We start from the raw sequence: 22,412 nt of genomic DNA, 5'->3' as shown, positions 1-22,412 counted from the left end.
GTGTCAACAATGAAAGGGACATGGTAATTGCAAGAGCCGATGTCAGATCCCCGATGATGTCATATTGATTGGTAAGGATAGGCTATCATTTGTACCAATATGGATACCATCATTTAAATAAAATAAAAAATGATATCTCCTTTAAACTACTCAAACGGCTTCTTCAGCTATACATCCCTTGTTTATTGGTCCTATAAGGGCATTTTGTATATTTACATGTTATAGAGGGGAATCTCCACCTAGAAAGAAAGTGAGAGAGAGCAGGACAAAGAGAGAGAAAAAGAAAGTGAGAGAGAAAGAGAGAGAGCAGGAGAAACAGAGAGAATAAAAGAGAGCCAAAGAGAAAGAGAGAGAGCAGGAGAAAAAGATAGAGAGAGCGTGAGAAAGAAAGAGAGAACAGGAGAAAGTGAGAATAAAAAAAGAGAAAGTGAGAGAGAGCAAAAGAAAGTGAGTGAGTGAGAAGAAGAAAGTGAGAGAGAAAGAGAGAGAGCAGGAGAAACCGAGAGAATAAAAGACAGCAAAAGAGAAAGAAAGAGTGGGAGAAAAAGATAGAAAGAGGGAGAAAGAAAGAGAGAACAGGAGAAAGCAAAAGAGGGAAAGAAGGAGAGAGAAAGCGAAAGAAAGAAAATGAGAGAAAGAGATAGAGAGCAGGATAAAGAGAGAAAATGAGAGAAAAATAGACGGAGCATTAGAAAGAGTAAAAAGAGAGCAGGAGGGGGTAAAATAGAAAGAGAGAGAAGGCAAAAGAAAGAGTGAGAGATTAAGAGAGAGCAGGAGAAAGAGAGAAAGAGAGGTGGAGCAGGAGAAAGAGCAAGAGAGAGAGTGAGAGATAAAGAGAGAGCAAGAGAAATAGAGCACAAGAGAAAGAGAGAGAGAAAAAGAGAACAAGAGACAAAGAGGGAGAGAGAACAGAGAAAAGAGAGAGAAAGAGAGAGGGATCAGGTGAAAGAGAAAGAAAGAGCGAGAGATAAAGAGGAAGAGAGAGTGAGAGACAAAGAGAGAGAAAAAGAAAAAAAAAAAGAAAGAAAGAGAAAAAGTACGAGAAAGAAAGCAGGAGAAAGAACAGAAGAAAGAGAGAGAAAGAGAGGGGGATCAGGAGAAAGAGCAAGAAAGAAAAAAAGCGAGAGCTAAACAGGGAGTGAGAGAATGAGAGACAAAGAGAGAAGAGAAGAGAGCAAGAGAGAAAGAAGCATAGAGAACAGAAGAAATAGAGAGAAAAAGAGAGCGAGAGCGCTAGAGACAGGAAAAGAGAGTGATGAGAGACCAAGGGAGAAAGAGAAAATCCATGACTAGGTTTTACATTGTCCAGATTTTGTCAAAATGAGTGAATATTTTATTAAATTTCCCAACAGTGGCAAGGAATGGAAAAACAGTCCAGTTTTAGACGTTTTTGTAAAACACTTGATATGCATAATCTCTTTTGCTATTTATCACATTTTAATGAAGCAATAACTATTGAAGGAGCACAAATGAAACCATGACTCTTGAAACATGGAAATATTGTATAAAGAACAATGTTGTGATAAATGATAAATCCAAAGGTTATACATAAAAACATTATACTGAAGTACTAAAAAAAGATAAAAAGAGACTTTAGCTATAGCTTGTGTACAACTTTTCATATTTTGTTGGAATATAGTGTTTTGGCTGTATATCCTTTGTATGTATAATTTATCATATATGCGGTCTTTCTTTTTACATTATTAGCAGAATGGTGTAAATTTCCAATGACTCTTCTTGTTGAAAATTTATAACCTTGATATTTTGGAAGGATTTGTGAGATCCTAATCACAATTGTTCACCTACACATAGAATTAAATATTGTTACTGTATGTGTGGTGCTATGGGTGGGTTTATATAAGTGTTTGTTTTATGCTGATTGGATTTTCCTTGTACAATATATTCATTGCGTAAATGTCTTACTACAGTGACTTCATACCTTGGGACCACTGTTGAAACAAATATGGTCCGTCATCAAAATCAGTTATTCTATTACTTGTACATCACTCAGAAATTCTTAATATTTAGATCAACTTTGACTAGACGCCAGCCACAATATATTCTATCACTGCATGGACGGCAGGTATCATCAAAGTACATTCTCCTAACATTTCTCAGTATTAAACTTGACTCTTCCTTTCCCCATGAAATGTTGCCTTGTAAACCTGAAGACACTTTTAAATATATATAAGAGTAATAGTAAAATGATTGTGGCGTTCCTCACCAGCATGACTCAAATAATGGACTTCAATAACTACATGTTAACTATTGTAAATCTTTTGAAGCTTTTCATAAAATATCAAAAGCCCAGGTGACCAATATCAATGTTATCTTCTTTTTTGCAATTAGTGTTTATCTTCTTTCTTACTTCTTCATTTTTGTATAACTGATTTAAACAGTAACCATCCTTTCTTTCTTGCATAAATCAATACTACACATGAAAATAGGTAACTTTTTAACATATGTGTCACAAGGAGGCTTTTGCAAGCATCACTGACTGTCATGGCAGCATCAGGATCTGTGAAAATGACTGATTCTTGTACTTTGCCTGCTAACTTGTGTGATGTCTATAATAAGCTCAGTGAGACTCGGGCATCGACCCACATATTTGTAATTCATAGGCAGGCTAGCAAGAGTTAATCTCTGATGGGCTGCATGCTAACATCCTTTGGTTACATGCTGTGGATGAGCCAATCACATTCGCTCACCTCCTATATATGCTGGCTGGACACTTCCATTAGTGCCAGCTATAGTTTCTCTATACTGGTCTAGAAAGGGGGTTTGATCCAGACTTACTGGTGGTTGTTGTGCATTACTGCTGTGAGTGGTTGAACTGTTAACCCTTGTTGTCCTTTTGTTGCTGCCTTATGTCTCCTGCTTTCCTACTTAGTTTCTGACTGTGTGTTCCTTTGAGTTTGTAGTGTATCTGAGTTTCTGTTTTTCCCTGCCTGTCTACATCTGTGTTTCCATGACACTTCTGCCCCTTCCTTCCCTCCTTCCCTAGGGGGGGAAGAATAGCTCCAGTCAGAAGAAAAGCCAAGCATGAGACTCAGGCCTCTCCACTATTAGGGTTAATCCTGAGGACAGGGATAGCCTAAGGCCCCCTAGCATGAGGAGCAGTATAGGAGCCCCCTGTCATTCGCTATCCTGCAGTCACATTGTAACATTTTATCATAGAGATTTGCTTCTTTCACCTCCAAGATTGATCTTTCACTCCCAATTCATTGATAAAATCCATATTCAATGGTGATCAACTCTCCCATTGCTGAGATAGGAGATGATTTTGCAATTCTATGGAGAGGGAAGTGGGGAGAAGAAACTGCAGGCTGATACAGACATAGAGCTAAAAAGATAATTACAGCTCTCTATAGAGCTTTATGTACACAAATTGTTATCTCTTATCTCATCATCTCATGGGATAATCTCGTCTGTATTTACTGAAGGCAAACTTTGTCTGTGAAATAAGAATTTGGATAATTAATGATCAGTCGAGGAGGAGAAAAAAGCAGATTTCTCTACTAAGATATATCACAAAGTTTCTTATTTTCATGTGTATTATTGATTTTATAAAAAAAAAAAAAGAAACAATGGTTACTCTTTAAACATCTACAGCTAAATATTAAGCTGTATTAAGTGGAGAGAATTGATTATACATGAAAAAAATTGTGCATGTACATTTATATTATGTTGATATATTTCAAAGATGCGAATGTCTGTGGTACTACATGAATAATAATGGTATGTCATGACATGGCATTTCAATAAATGGCATTTCAACAAACAAATTATGTATAACATCTTGGCTAATCACGTGAGCGGTGTAAATGGAATGGGCCCTCCGGAATCACATGGATGGGTGCTTCATGGAAATGACATTTAACGTCTAGAATAATAAATTGTCAACACATTACTTGGTCTGTTGTAGTTCTGTAGTAACAAGGCAATGTAAAATCACTAAGATACGATATCACTGTAATTATCAAATATAAATCCACGTTTTATATCCAGGCTATGTCAGTAGTTCAGCAGATCAATGGTGTAATCTTCTAATGGACTACAATGGGCACTGCTTAAAAATATTCCTATTGCTTCCTTAACTAACAGTTACAGTGGATCTCTAATTACGAATGCTTGAACACAATTTCTTAACATTGACCATACATTAATTTCTTTATTTATTTATTTAGAACTAAAATAACAGTTTCTATTGCATTGAATGGCAGGAGCCAAGAATAAATCTAGTCCCACATTCTACTTACCTGGGCATAATGTGCAAACTGAATATGAAACAGGACACCAATATTTTTGGGAGGAAAGCGCGAGGTGACTTGACTGGACAGTCCATCTCCAGTACTGCGTTACAGATGAGGGGATTGCCTTGTTCGTAGATGCGAATGATGTCTTTTACTTTCACTGTAAATTTGAGAGGCAAAATATTTTAGAGAATACATGATGCATCTTTTTGCATTCAGACACTATAAGCAGTTTATTATGCATCACAATTCTGTATTTATAATATATGCTTTCATATTATATGATGCAATTATCAAATGTTTCCTCATATAAATAATATTAGGAAAGGTTAAAGAGACTACGCTCAAATAATGATTACATCAGCTTAGTTTATGTGATTCTGAAATACAATGAATGCCTTCTGCATTCTTCACTGAAGGATACTATCATATCAACTGCGCTGCTAACTACAGACCTGTCTCTAATCTTCCCTTTATCTCTAAACTCCTGGAACACTTGGTCCACTCTGTTTAATCCGCAATTTCTCAGATATCTCTCTTCTTGACCCTTTACAATCCAATATTAACTCTTTACACTCTACTAAAACAGCCCTTACTAAAATCTCTAACGATCTAACAGTTATATCTAATGGTCACTACTCTCTGCTGATTCCCTTGGATCTTTCTGCTTCATTTGATACTGTGGATCACCAGCTCTTCCTCATTATGATCCACTTTCTAGGCCTCAAACAAACTGCTCCCTCTTTGTTCTCCTCTTACCACTCTGACAGGGCCACTAAGGTATAATTTACTTACTCTTTTCCTCTTCTTTTCCCCTTACTTTTGGGGTTCCTCAAGGCTCAGTCATAGGCCCCTAAAGTATAATTTACTTACTTTTGCTCTTCTCTTCCCCTTACTCTTGGGGTTCCTCAAGGCTCAGTCCTAGGCCCCTAATGTATAGTTTACTTACTCTTTTCCTCTTCTCTTCCCCTTACCCTTGGGGTTCCTCAAGGCTCATTCCTAGGCCCCCCTCTTTTCTGTGTACATTGCCCTTATTGGACAAAGCATCATCAGATTTGGTTTTCAGTACCATCTCTATGTTGATGACACCCAATTATACACTTCTTCTCCTGACATCACCCCCGCCTTAACAAACAATACCTGGGATTGTCTGTTGCCTGTAACATCATGTCCTCCCTCTATATGAAACTGAATCTCCCCAAAATAACTTCTCATGTTTTCTTCCTCTAGTAATCTGCCTATACCTACAGTTAGGTCCAGAAATATTTGGACAGTCTCTGATTTGGGCTATGCAAGCCACTTTTTAAAGTGAAACAACTGAGATGCAATTGAAGTGTAGCCTTTCAGGTTTAATTAAAGGGGTTGAGCAAAAATATCTTGTGAAACGTTTGAGAATTGCGACCATTTTTTTTGCAGGGCCTCCTCATTTCAGGGGATCAAGAGCAACTGGACAAATTAACTTTACCATAAATAAAATATTGTTTTTAATACTTTGTAGAGAATTTGTTGCAGGAAAGGACTGCCTGATGTCTAGAAGTTATAGCTGTCACCAAACACTGTGTTTCCTCATTAATGCCTTAACCATGTGAAATTAATATTTTGCCTTAAAAACTCATAGGTTGCTGTCACTCTATGGGGTGCTTCACACATAGCGAGATCGCTACCGAAATCGCTGCTACGGCACGGTTTTGGTGACGCAACAGTGACCTCATTAGCGATCTCGCTGTGTGTGACACTGAGCAGCGATCTGGCCCCTGCTGCGAGATCGCTGCTCGTTACACACAGCCCTGGTTCGTTTTCTTCAAAGGCGCTCTCCCGCTGTGACACACAGATCGCTGTGTGTGACAGCGAGAGAGCGACGAAATGAAGCAAGCAGGGAGCAGGAGCCGGCATCTGGCAGCTGTGGTAAGCTGTAACCAGGGTAAACATCGGGTAACCAAGGTGGTTACCCGATATTTACCTTAGTTACCAGCCTCCGCAGCTCTCACGCTGCCTGTGCTGCCGGCTCCGGCTCTCTGCACATGTAGCTGCAGTACACATCAGGTAATTAACCCGATGTGTACTCTAGCTAGGAGAGCAAGGAGCCAGCGCTAAGCAGTGTGTGCGGCTCCCTGCTCTATGCACATGTAGCTGCAGTACACATCGGGTTAATTAACCCGATGTGTACTGTAGCTAGGAGAGCAAGGAGCCAGCGCTAAGCAGTGTGCGCGGCTCCCTGCTCTCGCGGTTATGATCGCTGCTTCGGCTGCTGTGTTTGACAGCTAGCAGCGATCATAACAGCGACTTACAAGGTCGCTGTTACGTCACAGAAAATGGTGACGTAACAGCGACCTCGTTGTCGCTGTCGCTTAGTGTGAACCAGCCCTATGTTTTGAGTGATTATCTATGTGTATTGTGACATGCCATTCAATCAGCCTTGCTGCATTTGGTTGAATCTGAGCAGAAAGTATCGCCCTGTACACTTCAGAATTCATCCACCTGCTTCTTTCATCAGTCACATCATTAATAACTCTCCTGACCCAGTGCCATTGGAAGCCATGCATGCCTGGCTATCACACTGATTCCACCATGTTTGAGGCCTCTGCCACACATACGTGACAAAACGTTACGTTTTTGTCACGTACGTGTTAAAGGGGTTTTTTTTGTCCCCGTGTGCCATTTTTGTGGCACGTACGTGTTCTCCGTGTGTTATACGTTATAACACACGGAGAACGGAAAGCCCCGCCTTACCTGCATCATCTGGCGCTGTCTGTGGTGCTGAATGACAGCGTCCGACCAAAGCCACGCCCCGCTGATGCTGCGTCCAGCCCCCAGTGAAGGAGAAGCGTTGTTCAAATTCACTGGGGGACGGATATAGGGGACAGCCGCGGCAGAGACTGCAGGTATGGTGGAGGTGAGTATGTGTTTTTATTTTTTTTTTCACTAACACGTGTCTTTCTCCGGCGCGTGTCACACGAGCCCGCATCCACACTACATCCGTGTGGTACGGGTGCGGGCTGTGTAACACCCGTGCTGCCGGAGCAACACGGACATGTCAGCGGTTTTAAAAAACGGACACACGTAAGTACGGAACGGACACACGTTCCGTTCCTGAATACTTACGTGTGTCCAAAACAATAACAAAACATAGGAACACGTGGGCCTGTGTCTCCGGTACGTGAAAAAAAAGCACACAGGTACCGGAGGCACGTGAGTGTGACGGAGGCCTTACAGAGATTGTGGTGTGCTTTGAATTATTTGCTATTACACGCCTTCTCCATACTTTCATCTTCTCTTCATTCTGGTACAGGTTGACTTTAGTTTCATCTGTTCAAGAATGTTTTTCCAGAACTGGACTGGCTTCTTTAGATGATTTTGTCAAAGTAAAATTTGTCTTTTCTATTTTTAAAGCTAATTTCACTTTGTGGTGAACCCTTGTTATTTGCTCTCATGAGGTCTTCTCATTACGGCAAATTTATATATATTGAAACACCTACTTCCTAGAGAGTGTTCTTTACTTGAGTGAATGTGTTAAGGGTTTTTTCTTGACCATGGATAGGATTCTGCAGCAATCCATCACTGTTGTCTTCCCGTGGCTGTTCAGGTCTTTTTGAGTTTCTGCGCTCACCAATACTCTTTTTTTGCAGTATGCTACAAACTGTTGATTTGGCCAACATTTCTGCTATCTTTCTGATGGCTTTCTTCTGGGGGTTTCTCAGCCTAACGATGGTCTATTTCTCTTCCATTGAGAGCTCATTTCCATGTTGTTGGTTCACAGTAATAGCCTCCAAGTGCAAATGCAACTTAGAATCAGCTCCAGACCTTTTGCCTGCTTAACTGACAATGGATTAATGAAGGAATAGCCTTTGCAGGCTATCAAAGAGCTTTTGCGATAATAGTTCAATTATCTTTGGTCCTTTGAAAAAAGGCAGCTACATATTAAAGAGCTGTAATTCCTAAACCCTTACTCCAGGCATGTGAATATCCTCATATTAAAGATGAAAGTCTGCATTTTAAGGCCAGCTAAAAGGCCAAAACCTGTGGCACTATGTACTGGACCTACAGTATATCACAAAAGTGAGTAAACCCCTGATATGACACTTTGATACAATGTAAAGTAGTTAGTGTATGACTTGCATAGCAGTGTAAATTTGGTATGCCCTCTAAATCAGGGTTCCCCAACTCCAGTCCTCAAGGCCCACCAACAGTGCATGTTTTCAGGATTTCCTTAGCATTGCACTGCTGTTGCAACCAGCACCTGGTCAGGTAATTAGTTACATTAACACCTGTGCAATACTAAGGAAATCCCAAAAACCTGCACTGTTGGTGGGCCTTGAGGACTGGAGTTGGGACCTCTGCTCTAAATAACTCAACACACAGCCATTAATGTCAAAACCGCTGGCAACAAAATTTTGTACGCCCCGAAGTTAAAATGGTCAAATTGTGCCCAAAGTGTTAATATTTTGTGTGACCACCATTATTTTCAAACATTATGTTAACTCTCTTGGGCATGAAGTTCAATAGAGCTTCACAGGAGCCACTTGAATCCTCTTTCATTCCTCCATGACAACATCACAGAGTGGCCATTGATAGACTGCAGGATCAATCGACATAACAATGTCATATGATCCACAGAACAGACACTGCCAACACTGGTGGAACAGTGTCATTATTTTACAAAGGAGGAAAAAATAGGGATTGAGATGGTGTTGTCTGAGTAGTTGAAAATACTTTTAAAATTATCACCATGATCCAAACTTTTATCAACTTTGAAACTGTAAAAACGTTGTAGGGCAGGTAAGTGCGTGTGAAGCTGCCGTAGCGATAATGTTCGCTACGGCAGCTATCACAAGATATCGCATCTGCGACGGGGGCGGGGACTATCGCGCTCAGCATCGCTACCATCGGCTTGCGATGTCGCAGCGTGCAAAGTACCCCTAAGTGTATAAGCCAGAATAGTGGATAGTGTTCAGTGTTCAGTGATTTCCTTCTATTATTTGCAAGGTGAGTGTACCTGTCAGAGTAATGGTCTGTGTTTGCTACTACATTAGTGATTAATAATAATAATAACAATAATTTTATTTATATAGCGCCAACATATTCTGCAACTATTTTTGCAATTAAGCATGAATATGTACCAACAATAAAAACAATAGAAAGTAGCACATAACTGTTCAGCAGTTACAGGAGGAGTGAAGGCAATGCTTGCAAGTTTACAATCTATAAGGAAATGAGGGAGGACACAATAGGTAAATTTGCTTGTCAGGTATGGTCCAGCCATCAATATAAAAAATAGGAGTTTTGAAATAAGGCTGCATAAGCCGTCAGTCAGTATCTCTCTAAGCACAATTAAAAGTGCTACTGGATGCATAGAGGATGTGGGATAGATGAATAAAAGGGACACCAGATTCTGAGGAACATTTGGAAATGAGGAATAGCTATAAGTTAAATTAGAGAATTGAGGTGATAGGAATGTCAAAAGAGATGTGGTTTTAAAGTGTGCTAAAAATGTGAGTGCTAGGTATTAATTGAATTGTCTGGGGTAGTGCATTCGAAAAAACTGGAGCAGCATAAGAGAAGTCTTAGATATGGAAGTGGGAGGTTCAGATTAACAAAAATGTTAACCATGAGAGGGGAGCTGTATGGTGGTGTAGAACTGTGGAGAGCTTTGTGGGTGAGAGATAAATTTGTATTGTTTTCTGTAGACATCAGGTAACTAGTGCAATGACTGGAACAATTTGGAGGCATGTATAGGCTGCTAAGGAAATCCTGAAAACATGCACTGTTGGTGGGCCTTGAGGACTGGAGTTGGGACCTCTGCTCTAAATAACTCAACACACAGCCATTAATGTCAAAACCGCTGGCAACAAAATTTTGTACGCCCCGAAGTTAAAATGGTCAAATTGTGCCCAAAGTGTTAATATTTTGTGTGACCACCATTATTTTCAAACATTATGTTAACTCTCTTGGGCATGAAGTTCAATAGAGCTTCACAGGAGCCACTTGAATCCGCTTTCATTCCTCCATGACAACATCACAGAGTGGCCATTGATAGACTGCAGGATCAATCGACATAACAATGTCATATGATCCACAGAACAGACACTGCCAACACTGGTGGAACATTGTCATTATTTTACAAAGGAGGAAAAAATAGGGATTGAGATGGTGTTGTCTGAGTAGTTGAAAATACTTTAAAATTATCACCATGATCCAAACTTTTATCAATTTTGAAACTGTAAAAACTCTTAAGGGTGCTTTACACGGTGCGATATCGCTAGCGATTGCTAGCGATGTCACTAGCGATAGCACCCGCCCTCGTCGTTCTTGCGATATGTGGTGATTGCTGCCGTGGCGAACAATATCGCTACGGCAGCGTCACACGCACATACAGTACAGACCAAAAGTTTGGACACACCTTCTTATTCAAAGAGTTTTCTTTATTTTCAGGACTCTGAAAAATTGTAGATTCACATTGAAGGCGTCAAAACTATGAGTTAAAACATGTGGAATGAAATACTTAAAAAAGTGTGAAACAACTGAAAATATTTCTTATATCCTAGGTTCTTCAAAGCAGCCACCTTTTGCTTTCATTACTACTTTGCACACTCTTGGCATTCTCTTGATGAGCTTCAAGAGGTGGTCACTGGAAATGGTTTTCCAACAGTCTTGAAGGAGTTCCCAGAGGTGCTTAGCACTTGTTGGCCCTTTTACCTTCACTCTGTGGTCCAGCTCACCCCAAACCATCTCGATTGGGTTCAGGTCTGGTGAATGTGGAGGCCAGGTCATCTGGTGTAGCACCCCATCACTCTCCTTCTTAGTCAAAGAGCCCTTACACAGCCTGGAGGTGTGTTTGGGGTCATTGTCCTGTTGAAAAATAAATGATGGTCCAACTAAATGCAAACCGGACGGAATAGCATGCCACTGCAAGATGCTGTGGTAGGCATGCTGGTTCTGTATGCCTTCTATTTTGAATAAATCCCCAACAGTGTCACCAGCAAAGTACCCCCACACCATTACACCTCCTCCTCCATGCTTCACGGTGGGAACCAGACATGTAGAGTCCATCCGTTCACCTTTTCTACAAAGACACGGTGATTGGATCCAAAGATCTCAAATTTGGACTCATCAGACGAAAGCACAGATTTCCACTGGTCTAATGTCCATTCCTTGTGCTGTTTAGCGCAAACAAGTCTCTTCTGCTTATTGCCTGTCCTTAGCAGTGGTTTCCTAGCAGCTATTTTACCATGAAGACGTGCTGCACAAAGTCTCCTCTTAACAGTTGTTCTAGAGATGAGAAGGTGTGTCCAAACTTTTGGTCTGTACTGTACCTGCTTAGCGACGTCGCTGTTGCTGCCGAACAATCCCTCCTTCAAGGGGGAGGTGCGTTCGGCGTCACAGCGACGTCACAGCGGCGTCATTAAGCAGCTGCCCAGTAGCAGAGGAGGGGCGTAGATGAGCGGCCGAAACATGCGGCCCACCTCCTTCCTTCCTCATTGCCGGTGGACGCAGGTAAGGAGATGTTCGTCATTACTGCGGTGTCACACATAGCGATGTGTGAGGCCGCAGGAACGACGAACAACTAGCGGCATGCACCACTAACGATATTATTAAAAGAAGCGACGTGTCAACGATCAACGATTTTTGACGTTTTTGTGATCATTGATCGTCGCTCCTAGCTGTCACACTCTGCGATGTCGCTAATGACACCGGATGTGCGTCACTAACGACGTGACCCTGACGATATACCATTAGCGATGTCGCAGCGTGTAAAGCACCCTTTACTGTTGCACCTATTCATTCTAGTCTGGATCTCTGCAACTCTCTACTGATTGGTTTACCTCCTTCTTGTAAAATGTTTCTTGTTCTTTATTCAAAAATCATATGCCTATGATTAAGAAGATATCCGAAACGCGTAAGCAGGAGCCTTATGAGGCTCACTTCATGAGTCATGTTTTCATTCTGCACATATGATTTTTGAGTAAAGAACAATAAACATTTTACAAGAAAGTATCTGGTGCTGGACTTCATCCTTTTTCTTTGTCTACACGTGATAGCCAGCCACATCCATGCACCGGTGGGGCCTGCAGAATCATTTGGTGAGCTTACCGCTCCCTTTTGCCTTTCCAGTGATTTCTCTTACCAAACTGTCTCCTCTCCATTCCATCCTGAATGTGGCAGCCAGGATTGTATCTATGTGCAGCCTATACATGCCTCCAAATTGTTCCAGTCATTGCACTAGTTACCTGATGTCTACAGAAAACAATACAAATTTATCTCTCACCCACAAAGCTCTCCACAGTTCTACACCACCATACAGCTCCCCTCTCATGGTTAACATTTTTGTTAATCTGAACCTCCCACTTCCATATCTAAGACTTCTCTTATGCTGCTCCAGTTTTTTCGAATGCACTACCCCAGACAATTCAATTAATACCTAGCACTCACATTTTTAGCACACTTTAAAACCACATCTCTTTTGACATTCCTATCACCTCAATTCTCTAATTTAACTTATAGCTATTCCTCATTTCCAAATGTTCCTCAGAATCTGGTGTCCCTTTTATTCATCTATCCCACATCCTCTATGCATCCAGTAGCACTTTTAATTGTGCTTAGAGAGATACTGACTGACGGCTTATGCAGCCTTATTTCAAAACTCCTATTTTTTATATTGATGGCTGGACCATACCTGACAAGCAAATTTACCTATTGTGTCCTCCCTCATTTCCTTATAGATTGTAAACTTGCAAGCATTGCCTTCACTCCTCCTGTAACTGCTGAACAGTTATGTGCTACTTTCTATTGTTTTTATTGTTGGTACATATTCATGCTTAATTGCAAAAATAGTTGCAGAATATGTTGGCGCTATATAAATAAAATTATTGTTATTATTATTATTAATCACTAATGTAGTAGCAAACACAGACCATTACTCTGACAGGTACACTCACCTTGCAAATAATAGAAGGAAATCACTGAACACTGAACACTATCCACTATTCTGGCTTATACACTTAGGGGTACTTTGCACGCTGCGACATCGCAAGCCGATGGTAGCGATGCTGAGCGCGATAGTCCCCGCCCCCGTCGCAGATGCGATATCTTGTGATAGCTGCCGTAGCGAACATTATCGCTACGGCAGCTTCACACGCACTTACCTGCCCTACAGCGTCACTCTGGCCGGTGACCCGCCTCCTTCCTAAGGGGGCGGGTCGTGCGGCGTCACAGCGACGTCACACGGCAGGAGGCCAATAGAAGCGGAGGGGTGGAGATGAGCGGTACGTAAACATCCCACCCACCTTCTTCCTTCCGCATAGCCGGTGGAGGCAGGTGCCAGGTAAGGAGAAGTTCCTCACTCCTGCGGCTTCATACACAACGATGTGTGCTGCCGCAGGAACGAGGAACAACATCGTACCTGTCGCTGCAGCGAAATTATGAAAATGACCGACACTACACCGATCACCGATTTACAACGCTTTTGCGATCGTTTATTGGTGCATCTAGGCTTTACACGTTGCGACGTCGTTACTGGCGCCGGATGTGCGTCACTTTCGATTGACCCCCGACAACATCGCAGTAGCAACGTGCAAAGTATCCCTTACACTCACTTGCAGATTATATAATTAATAGGAGGTGATCACTGTTGTAATACTGTGTATTGCCCACTACTCTAACAGGTACATTTATACATTAATGGGAGATAATCACTAGTGTAGTGTTGAAAACTAACCACAACTCTGACAGGACCACTATACCTGAAGGTTTTTCCCATAAATAAGACCTACCCTGAAAATAAGGCCTGGCAGGATTTTTCGGCTGTTTTGGAGTATGCTTATAATATAAGCCCTTCTCGAAAATTAAGCCCTAGTTGCGTACCATATTATAATAAGATCCTAAAATAGGGCTTGTGCAGCCAATTTAGGATATGTAATTATTATTGGTGTACATTGCCCTGTTGTGTTGCTTTAAGCCCTGGAAGTTTATAGTTACCTGCTGGCTAGTTAATAGAAAATTAATATTCACCCCTTCCCCCACCAATGCCCTCTTTGCCGGCATCATTGATTGTAACGTGTTTTAATGGCAAATTAATATTCTCCCCTTTTCTCCCACCCATAATCCTGTGCACCCCTCTGTGCCAGCATCAGTGATACAAATGTCTTTTAATAGGAAATTAATATTCTCCCCTTTTTTCCCACCCATAATCCCTCTCAGCCTTCTGTGCCAGTGTGAGTGATCGGAAAGTGTTTTAATGGCAAATGAATATTCTCCCCTTTCCCCGCCCATAATCCCGCCTTCCCCTCTGTGCCAGTGTCAGTGATTGAAATGTGTATTAACAGCAAATGAATATTCCCCCCCGCCCTTCTGTGTTGGTGTCAGTGATTCGAACATTTGTTAATGATAAATTAATCTACACCCCTTTACCCCAGCCTGTAATCCCATCCACCCCTCTGTGTCTGTCACTTATACCAGCACAGAGGGGTAGGGGCATTATGGGCGGTTGAAGGGGTCAATAATCACTTGGTATTAACACACATTCCACACAGATCTACCTCTCTGGACCTGACATTACCTCTCTACTAACCAAAATTCCACAATGTCTGTTTGCTATTTCATCCTTCTTCTCTGTGCGGTTCCTAAAACTTAACATGGACAAAACAGAGTTCATTGTCTTTCCTCCTCCTCACTCATCTCCTCCAAGAAGCTTTTCCATCAAACTTGATGGTTGCTCATTCTCCCCACTCTCACAAGCTCGTTGCCTTGGAGTAACCCTCGACTCTGCTCTATCCTTCAAGCCACACATCCAAGCCCTCTTCAACTCATGCCGATTACAACTCAAAAACATCTCCCGGATCCGTGCTTTCCTTAACCAAGAATCAGCAAAAACATTAGTACATGCCCTCATCATCTCCCGCCTCGACTACTGCAACCTCCTGCTCTCTGGCCTCCCTTCTAACACTCTTGCACCCTTCCAATCTATCCTAAACTCTGTGGCCCGCTTAATCCACCTTTCCCCTCGCTATTCCCCAGCCTCGCCACTCTGCCAATCCCTTCACTGGCTTCCCATCGCCCAACGACTCCAGTTCAAAACATTAACCATGACATACAAAGCCATGCACAACCTGTCTCCTCCCTACATCTGTGACCTAGTCTCCCAGTACCTACCTGCACGCAACCTCAGATCCTCACATGATCTCCTTCTCTACTCCTCTCTTATCTCCTCTTCCCACAATCGCGTACAAGATTTCTCCCGTGCCTCCCCCATACTCTGGAACGCTCTACCTCAGCACATCAGACTACAATAACCCTCAGTCAAGTACACCACTGTGCAACCAGCTCTGTCCTCACCTATTGTACCATCACCCATTCCCTGTAGACTGTGAGCCCTCGCGGGCAGGGTCCTCTCTCCTCCTCTACCAGTCTGTTTTGTATTGTTATTGATTGTTGTACGTATACCCTCTTTCACTTGTAAAGCGCCATGGAATAAATGGCGCTATAATAATAAATAATAATAATAATTCCAATTTACTGAACCCAATAAAAAATATAAGACATCCCCTGAAAATTAGTCCAAGCACATTAGTAGTAATACCAGGTAACCACTGGTGTAGTACTGAACCCCTACTCTGATGACTACACATACAGTACCTGCAGTTTATACAGTAATAGGAAGTGATCACTGGTGTAGTGCTGAACACTGGCCTCTACTCTGATGGATACACTTACCTACAGGTTATAAAGTACGAGGAGCTAATCATTACCATAGTTTAGTACTGATCATTGCTCTAACAGATACAGGTTATACAGTAATAACAGGTAATTTAATCACTAATAAAGCACTGACCACTGAACACTACTGTGACAGGTACACTTACCTACAGTTTATACAGTATTAGGAGCTAATCAGCAGTATACTGCTCACCACTGAGCCCTACTGTGAAAGGTACACTTTTCCTTGTAAGGTATGCAGTAATAATAGGTAATCACTAGTATAGTACTCACCACTGACCACTACTGTGATAGGTACACTTCCCTGTACATTATACAGTAATAACAGCTAATCATTAGTATAGTACTCACCACTGAGCACTACTGTGAAAGATACATTTCCCTGTAAGTTATGCAGTAATAACAGGTAATCACTAGGATAGTACTCACCACTGAGCACTATTGTGACAGGCAAACGTCCCTGTACATTATTCAGTAATAACAGGTAATCACTAGTATAGTACTCACCACTGAGCACTATTGTGACAGGTAAACGTCCCTGTACATTATTCAGTAATAACAGGTAATCACTAGGATAGTACTCACCACTGAGCATTCACCACTGAGCACTATTGTGACAGGTACATTTCCCTGTAAGTTATGCAGTAATAACAGGTAATCACTAGTATAGTACTCACCACTGAGCACTATTGTGACAGGTAAACTTCCCTGTAGGTTACATAAATGGCAGGAGCTGTCCTCAGGGCAGTCCTGAACCCTAACCAGCTCCGTACATACTGGATACTCTCCTTTGCAGACTGTGGCAGGACTGTAAGCATTTCCTTGGGGTAATACTGAACCCTGACAGGTGGCCCCTTCCTCCCTCATTAGCTGGCTCAGTGAGGAGCCGCTCTCTGGACCTTGCACCTATCCAGTCACCTGTACAATTTACACATTGTTGCCTTTGTGGGACGCAGCTGTGACTGACTGTATCTACTATATCACTAAGCTGCACCAAATCCCGACCCTCCCTCCCTCAGCCCAGACCTCGTCCATGCCGTACTCCGACAATGCTGCTTCCAGCACAGACCTCCTCCTCATCATCGCAGTGAGTGAGGGGAGCTGCAGCCTCTGCCACACAAAGGTCAGCTGCAGCCTGGCAGACCCCACCATCATCCTGCAGACCCTGACACTGAGGACGAGGCTGCTCCTGACACTTGTTATCAGCACTGTTGCGTTTACACCATGTCTGCCAATTGTCGGGCAATTATTAGTCTCCTAGCCATTATCTGGCATGTCTTTGTGCAGTGCTGCATGGAGAGCTCCTGCTGCTTCTTCCTTCTTGTCCTCTCACTCTGGTCCCTCAGCAGGTCCTGGGCACTTACTGCAGACACCACCATATAGGTGAGCCCCATACTCCTGCAGACACTCCCATGTAGGTGAGCCCCATACTCCTGCAGACACCTCCATGTAGGTGAGCCCCATACTCCTGCAGACACTCCCATGTAGGTGAGCCCCATACTCCTGCAGACACCTCCATGTAGGTGAGCCCCATACTCCTGCAGACACCCCCATGTAGGTGAGCCCCATACTCCTGCAGACACCCCCATGTAGGTGAGCCCCATACTCCTGCAGACACCACCATATAGGTGAGCCCCATACTCCTGCAGACACCACCATATAGGTGAGCCCCATACTCCTGCAGACACCCCCATGTAGGTGAGCCCCATACTCCTGCAGACACCTCAATGTAGGTGAGCCCCATACTCCTGCAGACACCACCATATAGGTGAGCCCCATACTCCTGCAGACACCTCCATGTAGGTGAGCCCCATACTCCTGCAGACACCACCATATAGGTGAGCCCCATACTCCTGCAGACACCACCATATAGGTGAGCCCCATACTCCTGCAGACACCACCATATAGGTGAGCCCCATACTCCTGCAGACACCTCCATGTAGGTGAGCCCCATACTCCTGCAGACACCACCATATAGGTGAGCCCCATACTCCTGCAGACACCACCATATAGGTGAGCCCCATACTCCTGCAGAGACACCCCATGTAGGTGAGCCCCATAGTCCTGCAGACACCCCCATGTAGGTGAGCCCCATACTCCTGCAGACACCACCATCTAGGTGAGCCCCATACTCCTGCAGACACCCCCATGTAGGTGAGCCCCATACTCCTGCAGACACCCCCATGTAGGTGAGCCCCATACTCCTGCAGACACCCCCATGTAGGTGAGCCCCATACTCCTGCAGACACCTCCATGTAGGTGAGCCCCATACTCCTGCAGACACCCCCATGTAGGTGAGCCCCATACTCCTGCAGACACCCCCATGTAGGTGAGCCCCATACTCCTGCAGACACCCCCATGTAGGTGAGCCCCATACTCCTGCAGACACCCCCATGTAGGTGAGCCCCATACTCCTGCAGACACCCCCATGTAGGTGAGCCCCATACTCCTGCAGACACCTCCATGTAGGTGAGCCCCATACTCCTGCAGACACCCCCATGTAGGTGAGCCCCATACTCCTGCAGACACCCCCATGTAGGTGAGCCCCATACTCCTGCAGACACCTCCATGTAGGTGAGCCCCATACTCCTGCAGACACCTCCATGTAGGTGAGCCCCATACTCCTGCAGACACCCCCATGTAGGTGAGCCCCATACTCCTGCAGACACCCCCATGTAGGTGAGCCCCATACTCCTGCAGACACCACCATATACGTGAGCCCCATACTCCTGCAGACACCCCCATGTAGGTGAGCCCCATACTCCTGCAGACCCCCCATGTGAGCCCCATACTCCTGCAGACACCCCCATGTAGGTGAGCCCCATACTCCTGCAGACACCCCCATGTGAGCCCCATACTCCTGCAGACACCACCATATAGGTGAGCCCCATACTCCTGCAGACACCACCATATAGGTGAGCCCCATACTCCTGCAGACACCTCCATGTAGGTGAGCCCCATACTCCTGCAGACACCCCCATGTAGGTGAGCCCCATACTCCTGCAGACACCCCCATGTAGGTGAGCCCCATACTCCTGCAGACAGCAGTCATTGCTACTGCATGTAGTGGAAGTGCACAGATGGAAATAAAGGCTATGACTTACCTTGTCAGCTGTGATTGCGGTTGTAGTGGGGCCTGAGGTGATGTCAGATGGTCTTCATCTCCCAGCCTTCATATCACCTCATGATCTGGCACCCACCTTGGCTGTGGTCCCTCAGTAGAAGAGGTGCTAGGCAAGCTGGCTGCTGCTGGTGGCCCCTTACAGTCCTGATATTGCTCAGCTCCTCCCTCAGGGATGAACAGCTTCCCAGTCCCTGTATTAATGAACAAGTGTTGTGGCTATGATCTATATCTCCTCCACTTTTCCTCTGCCCTTGTCCTTCCTGGGTCTATGGACTATACACTCAGTGCTGGGATCTCTGAGGAGAACTGGATCATACAGGCTGCCCTGCCTCATAATGAGGTCCCCTGAGAAAGCCACAAGTTCAGAGCATGAAGTGTCCAACACATTGCAGGCATTAGCCCCGCCACCAGCCTAGGCATGGAGCACAAGTGCCAGGCTCTTCTGCGAGGTGAACGCCATGCATCAGCCCATTGCTAGCTGCAGCTGCTGTCTGGTGTGCAGGATGTGATCGATCACCTCAGAGCACTGATAGCACTGGCCACATTGAGGATGCTACACTTTCCATGGTGCTAAACATTTCCTCCATGGTCCTGTCCTCTGTCATTGCACCCTGCGCCGTGTTACCTCAGACTGCTCACACTGGAGTGTTCTCTCATTCCTTAAGAGAATCGTTCTCCCTTAGCAGGTTTCTCCAGATTTATAGATGTGTCCTTTACAGCATGAAACCAGCTGCTTTATTGGAGCCCTATAGATCGCTTATAGGAGACTTGTACGAAGCCAGCCCTGCAGACTGCACAGTACCAGGACCACCACACTGGGGGGAACTCCTCTGCCATACACAGGATGACCATTATATGTATTAGAACAGACATAGCTAACAATATACATGTCATGGCTGGTCATTCAGTGCACATATAGGTAATACATAGACAGATAGATAGATAGATAGATAAAGGGATAGATAAAGGGATAGATAGATAATAGATAGATGGATGGATAGATAGATAGATCGATAGATAGATAAAGGGATAGATAAAGGGATAGATAAAGGGATAGATAGATAATAGATAGATGGATGGATAGATAGAGGGATGGATAGAGGGATAGATGATAGATAGATAGATAGATGCCAGATAGATAGAGGGATAGATAGATAGATAGATAGATGCTAGATAGATAGATAGATAGATAGATGATAGATAGATAATGGATATATAGATAGAGGGATAGATAGATAATGGATATATAGATAGAGGGATAGATAGATAATGGATATATAGATAGAGCGATAGATAGATAATGGATATATAGATAGATAGAATGAAAGATAGATAGATCGATAGAGTGATAGAGGGATAGATAAATAGATAGATAGATACATGGATACATGCAGAGGCAGATAAATAGCTAGCACTATAGATACAAGTAGATAGATGGATATATAGATAGATGATAGTTAGATGGATATATAGTGAGATAGATACCGGGATAGGAAATAGATAGAGAGATAGATAAATGATAGCTTGAAAGTTAGATGATAAATAGATAATACACAGATAGAACGATAGATATATAGATATAGAACAATAGATAGATAGAACAATAGATAGATAGAACAATAGATAGATAGATACAGTAGGTAGATAATAGAGAGATTGATGATGATAGATACAGTAGATAGATAGACAGATAGATAGATAGATAATAGCTAGAAAACTAGATGATAAATGGATGATAGAGAGATTGATAATGGATAGATAGATGGATATATAGAGAGATAGTACCACGTGTAAAAACACTTGTTTTTTTTTTCTGTGTTTCTTCTGCATATGTCCACATCCAAATATGCAACTTTTTATGAATTTTTTTGTAGCATTTGTAATGTATTTTTATTTCTGTAGAGTTGTTGGGATTCTGGACCTAAAAACGCAATTGTGCTTTTCACTTTCTCTGCTTTGACGCCTACGAGGGGAATACTGCGCCACAAAGCGCCCAGTCCACAGCGTTTGTAGCCACTGTGGACACGGCTTTTCCTGAAATCACATCCACTTTTCTTGAAATGTTAAACGAAGCAGATTTTTTGTGAAAAACCTGAGTGTTTCCTACACTAAATGGGACCGCGGCCTAAGTCATCGGGCTGGAAAACGTCTCTGCTTACGACTTTGTGTCAGGATTTTGGAAATAGGAAACTTGACTTTGCAATCTGCTTTTTCACCAATAGAGGTCAGTATGTTTCCACAAGGAAAACTAGGTTTCTGTAAACTAAGGGTGACATTTCTTCGTCTGACCTGTGGGTGGAGCAATTACACTATAAATGCACTGTGTATTAGAATGACCCAGCTAGGTGATCTGGATACCAGGCATTGTCTTTCTATTAGCTGACCAGTGAATGTTGGAAAATATATTATTGGCACAAGTTCTTCAATTCTTGGAAACATATTTAGCTCAGCATGCCATTAACATAGTCCTGTATGTAACAATAGGCTTGTAAAAAGCATTCAGGTGTGAAGTGTACTACATGCTGTAGGAAAAAGGGACAATATATAAAAGTATCCAACTGGATAATGCAGATGTGTGACAATGGAAAACCAACATAGTATTTGAAAACAGGATTAACAACATGGAAAGTCAAAATATGGCACATAGCTCTTACATCACGTCATTTAATGTCATCATTGACATATTGTATTATTACCCATGGAGAAATGGCAGCTGTTGGCACTATAGGGCCATGGTGTCTAATAAGCACTGATGGTAAAACACAAAAATACTTCTTATTATGACATATTTGCCACAATGAAGACTTTTTCATTTATTTTTCCTATGTCCATCATACATCTAGTATTTCTATTGTTTACCTTAATACCTCTGATATATATGCGACCCCAGACCAGACCCCATAAATAACTCAAACCTGAACAAGAATTCTAAATTAATTCAGTCCCCAGACAAAACCTTTGCAACAAGCATTTGTATTGTTTCAAGAGAAAGAAAATTATGGAGTCTGCTCAGGAGTTCCAAATGTTTCTGGGGTTTCAAGGGAAACAATGGAATTACTGGATTCAAAGACGGACATAGGAAGTAAAATAAAAAATCTCATTGTTAGATAATGCAAACGTTGGATTGTAGGGTATTTTATACAATCTGAATTAATATAGTACTCTTGTTTAGGTTTGAATTATTTATGAAGTTCAGTCTGGGGTCCGAAATATATCAGGGGTCTGATTTCATTTAAGGTTTCAGCACTGTTGGACACAGACAGAAAAAGGTCCCTGTGCAAGATCAGTATATAGGGCCTCTCTGCAGTCAAATAGCTCCTCATAAT

The 22,412-nt window shown here is 42.9% G+C and overlaps 1 protein-coding gene across 1 annotated transcript in view; it reads right to left on the bottom strand.

Annotated features, from left to right (window-relative positions):
* GABRA5 (gamma-aminobutyric acid type A receptor subunit alpha5) overlaps positions 1 to 19,850 on the bottom strand; it is a 435,463-nt gene extending 415,613 nt beyond the window's left edge. Inside the window, exons 1-2 of the mRNA XM_075336610.1 lie at positions 19,067 to 19,850; positions 4,260 to 4,413 (exon numbers count right to left, since the gene is read on the bottom strand). Coding sequence (XP_075192725.1) covers positions 4,260 to 4,345 — 86 coding nt within the window. The 5' untranslated portion in view covers positions 4,346 to 4,413; positions 19,067 to 19,850. The remainder of the gene's footprint in view (positions 1 to 4,259; positions 4,414 to 19,066) is intronic.
* Between the last annotated feature and the right edge of the window lie 2,562 nt (positions 19,851 to 22,412).

This window comes from Anomaloglossus baeobatrachus, chromosome 2 (genome assembly GCF_048569485.1).
Source record: "Anomaloglossus baeobatrachus isolate aAnoBae1 chromosome 2, aAnoBae1.hap1, whole genome shotgun sequence".
Lineage (NCBI taxonomy): Eukaryota > Metazoa > Chordata > Amphibia > Anura > Aromobatidae > Anomaloglossus > Anomaloglossus baeobatrachus.
Note: the sequence above shows the minus strand (reverse complement) of the source record. Positions and strands in the feature narration are given on the sequence as shown.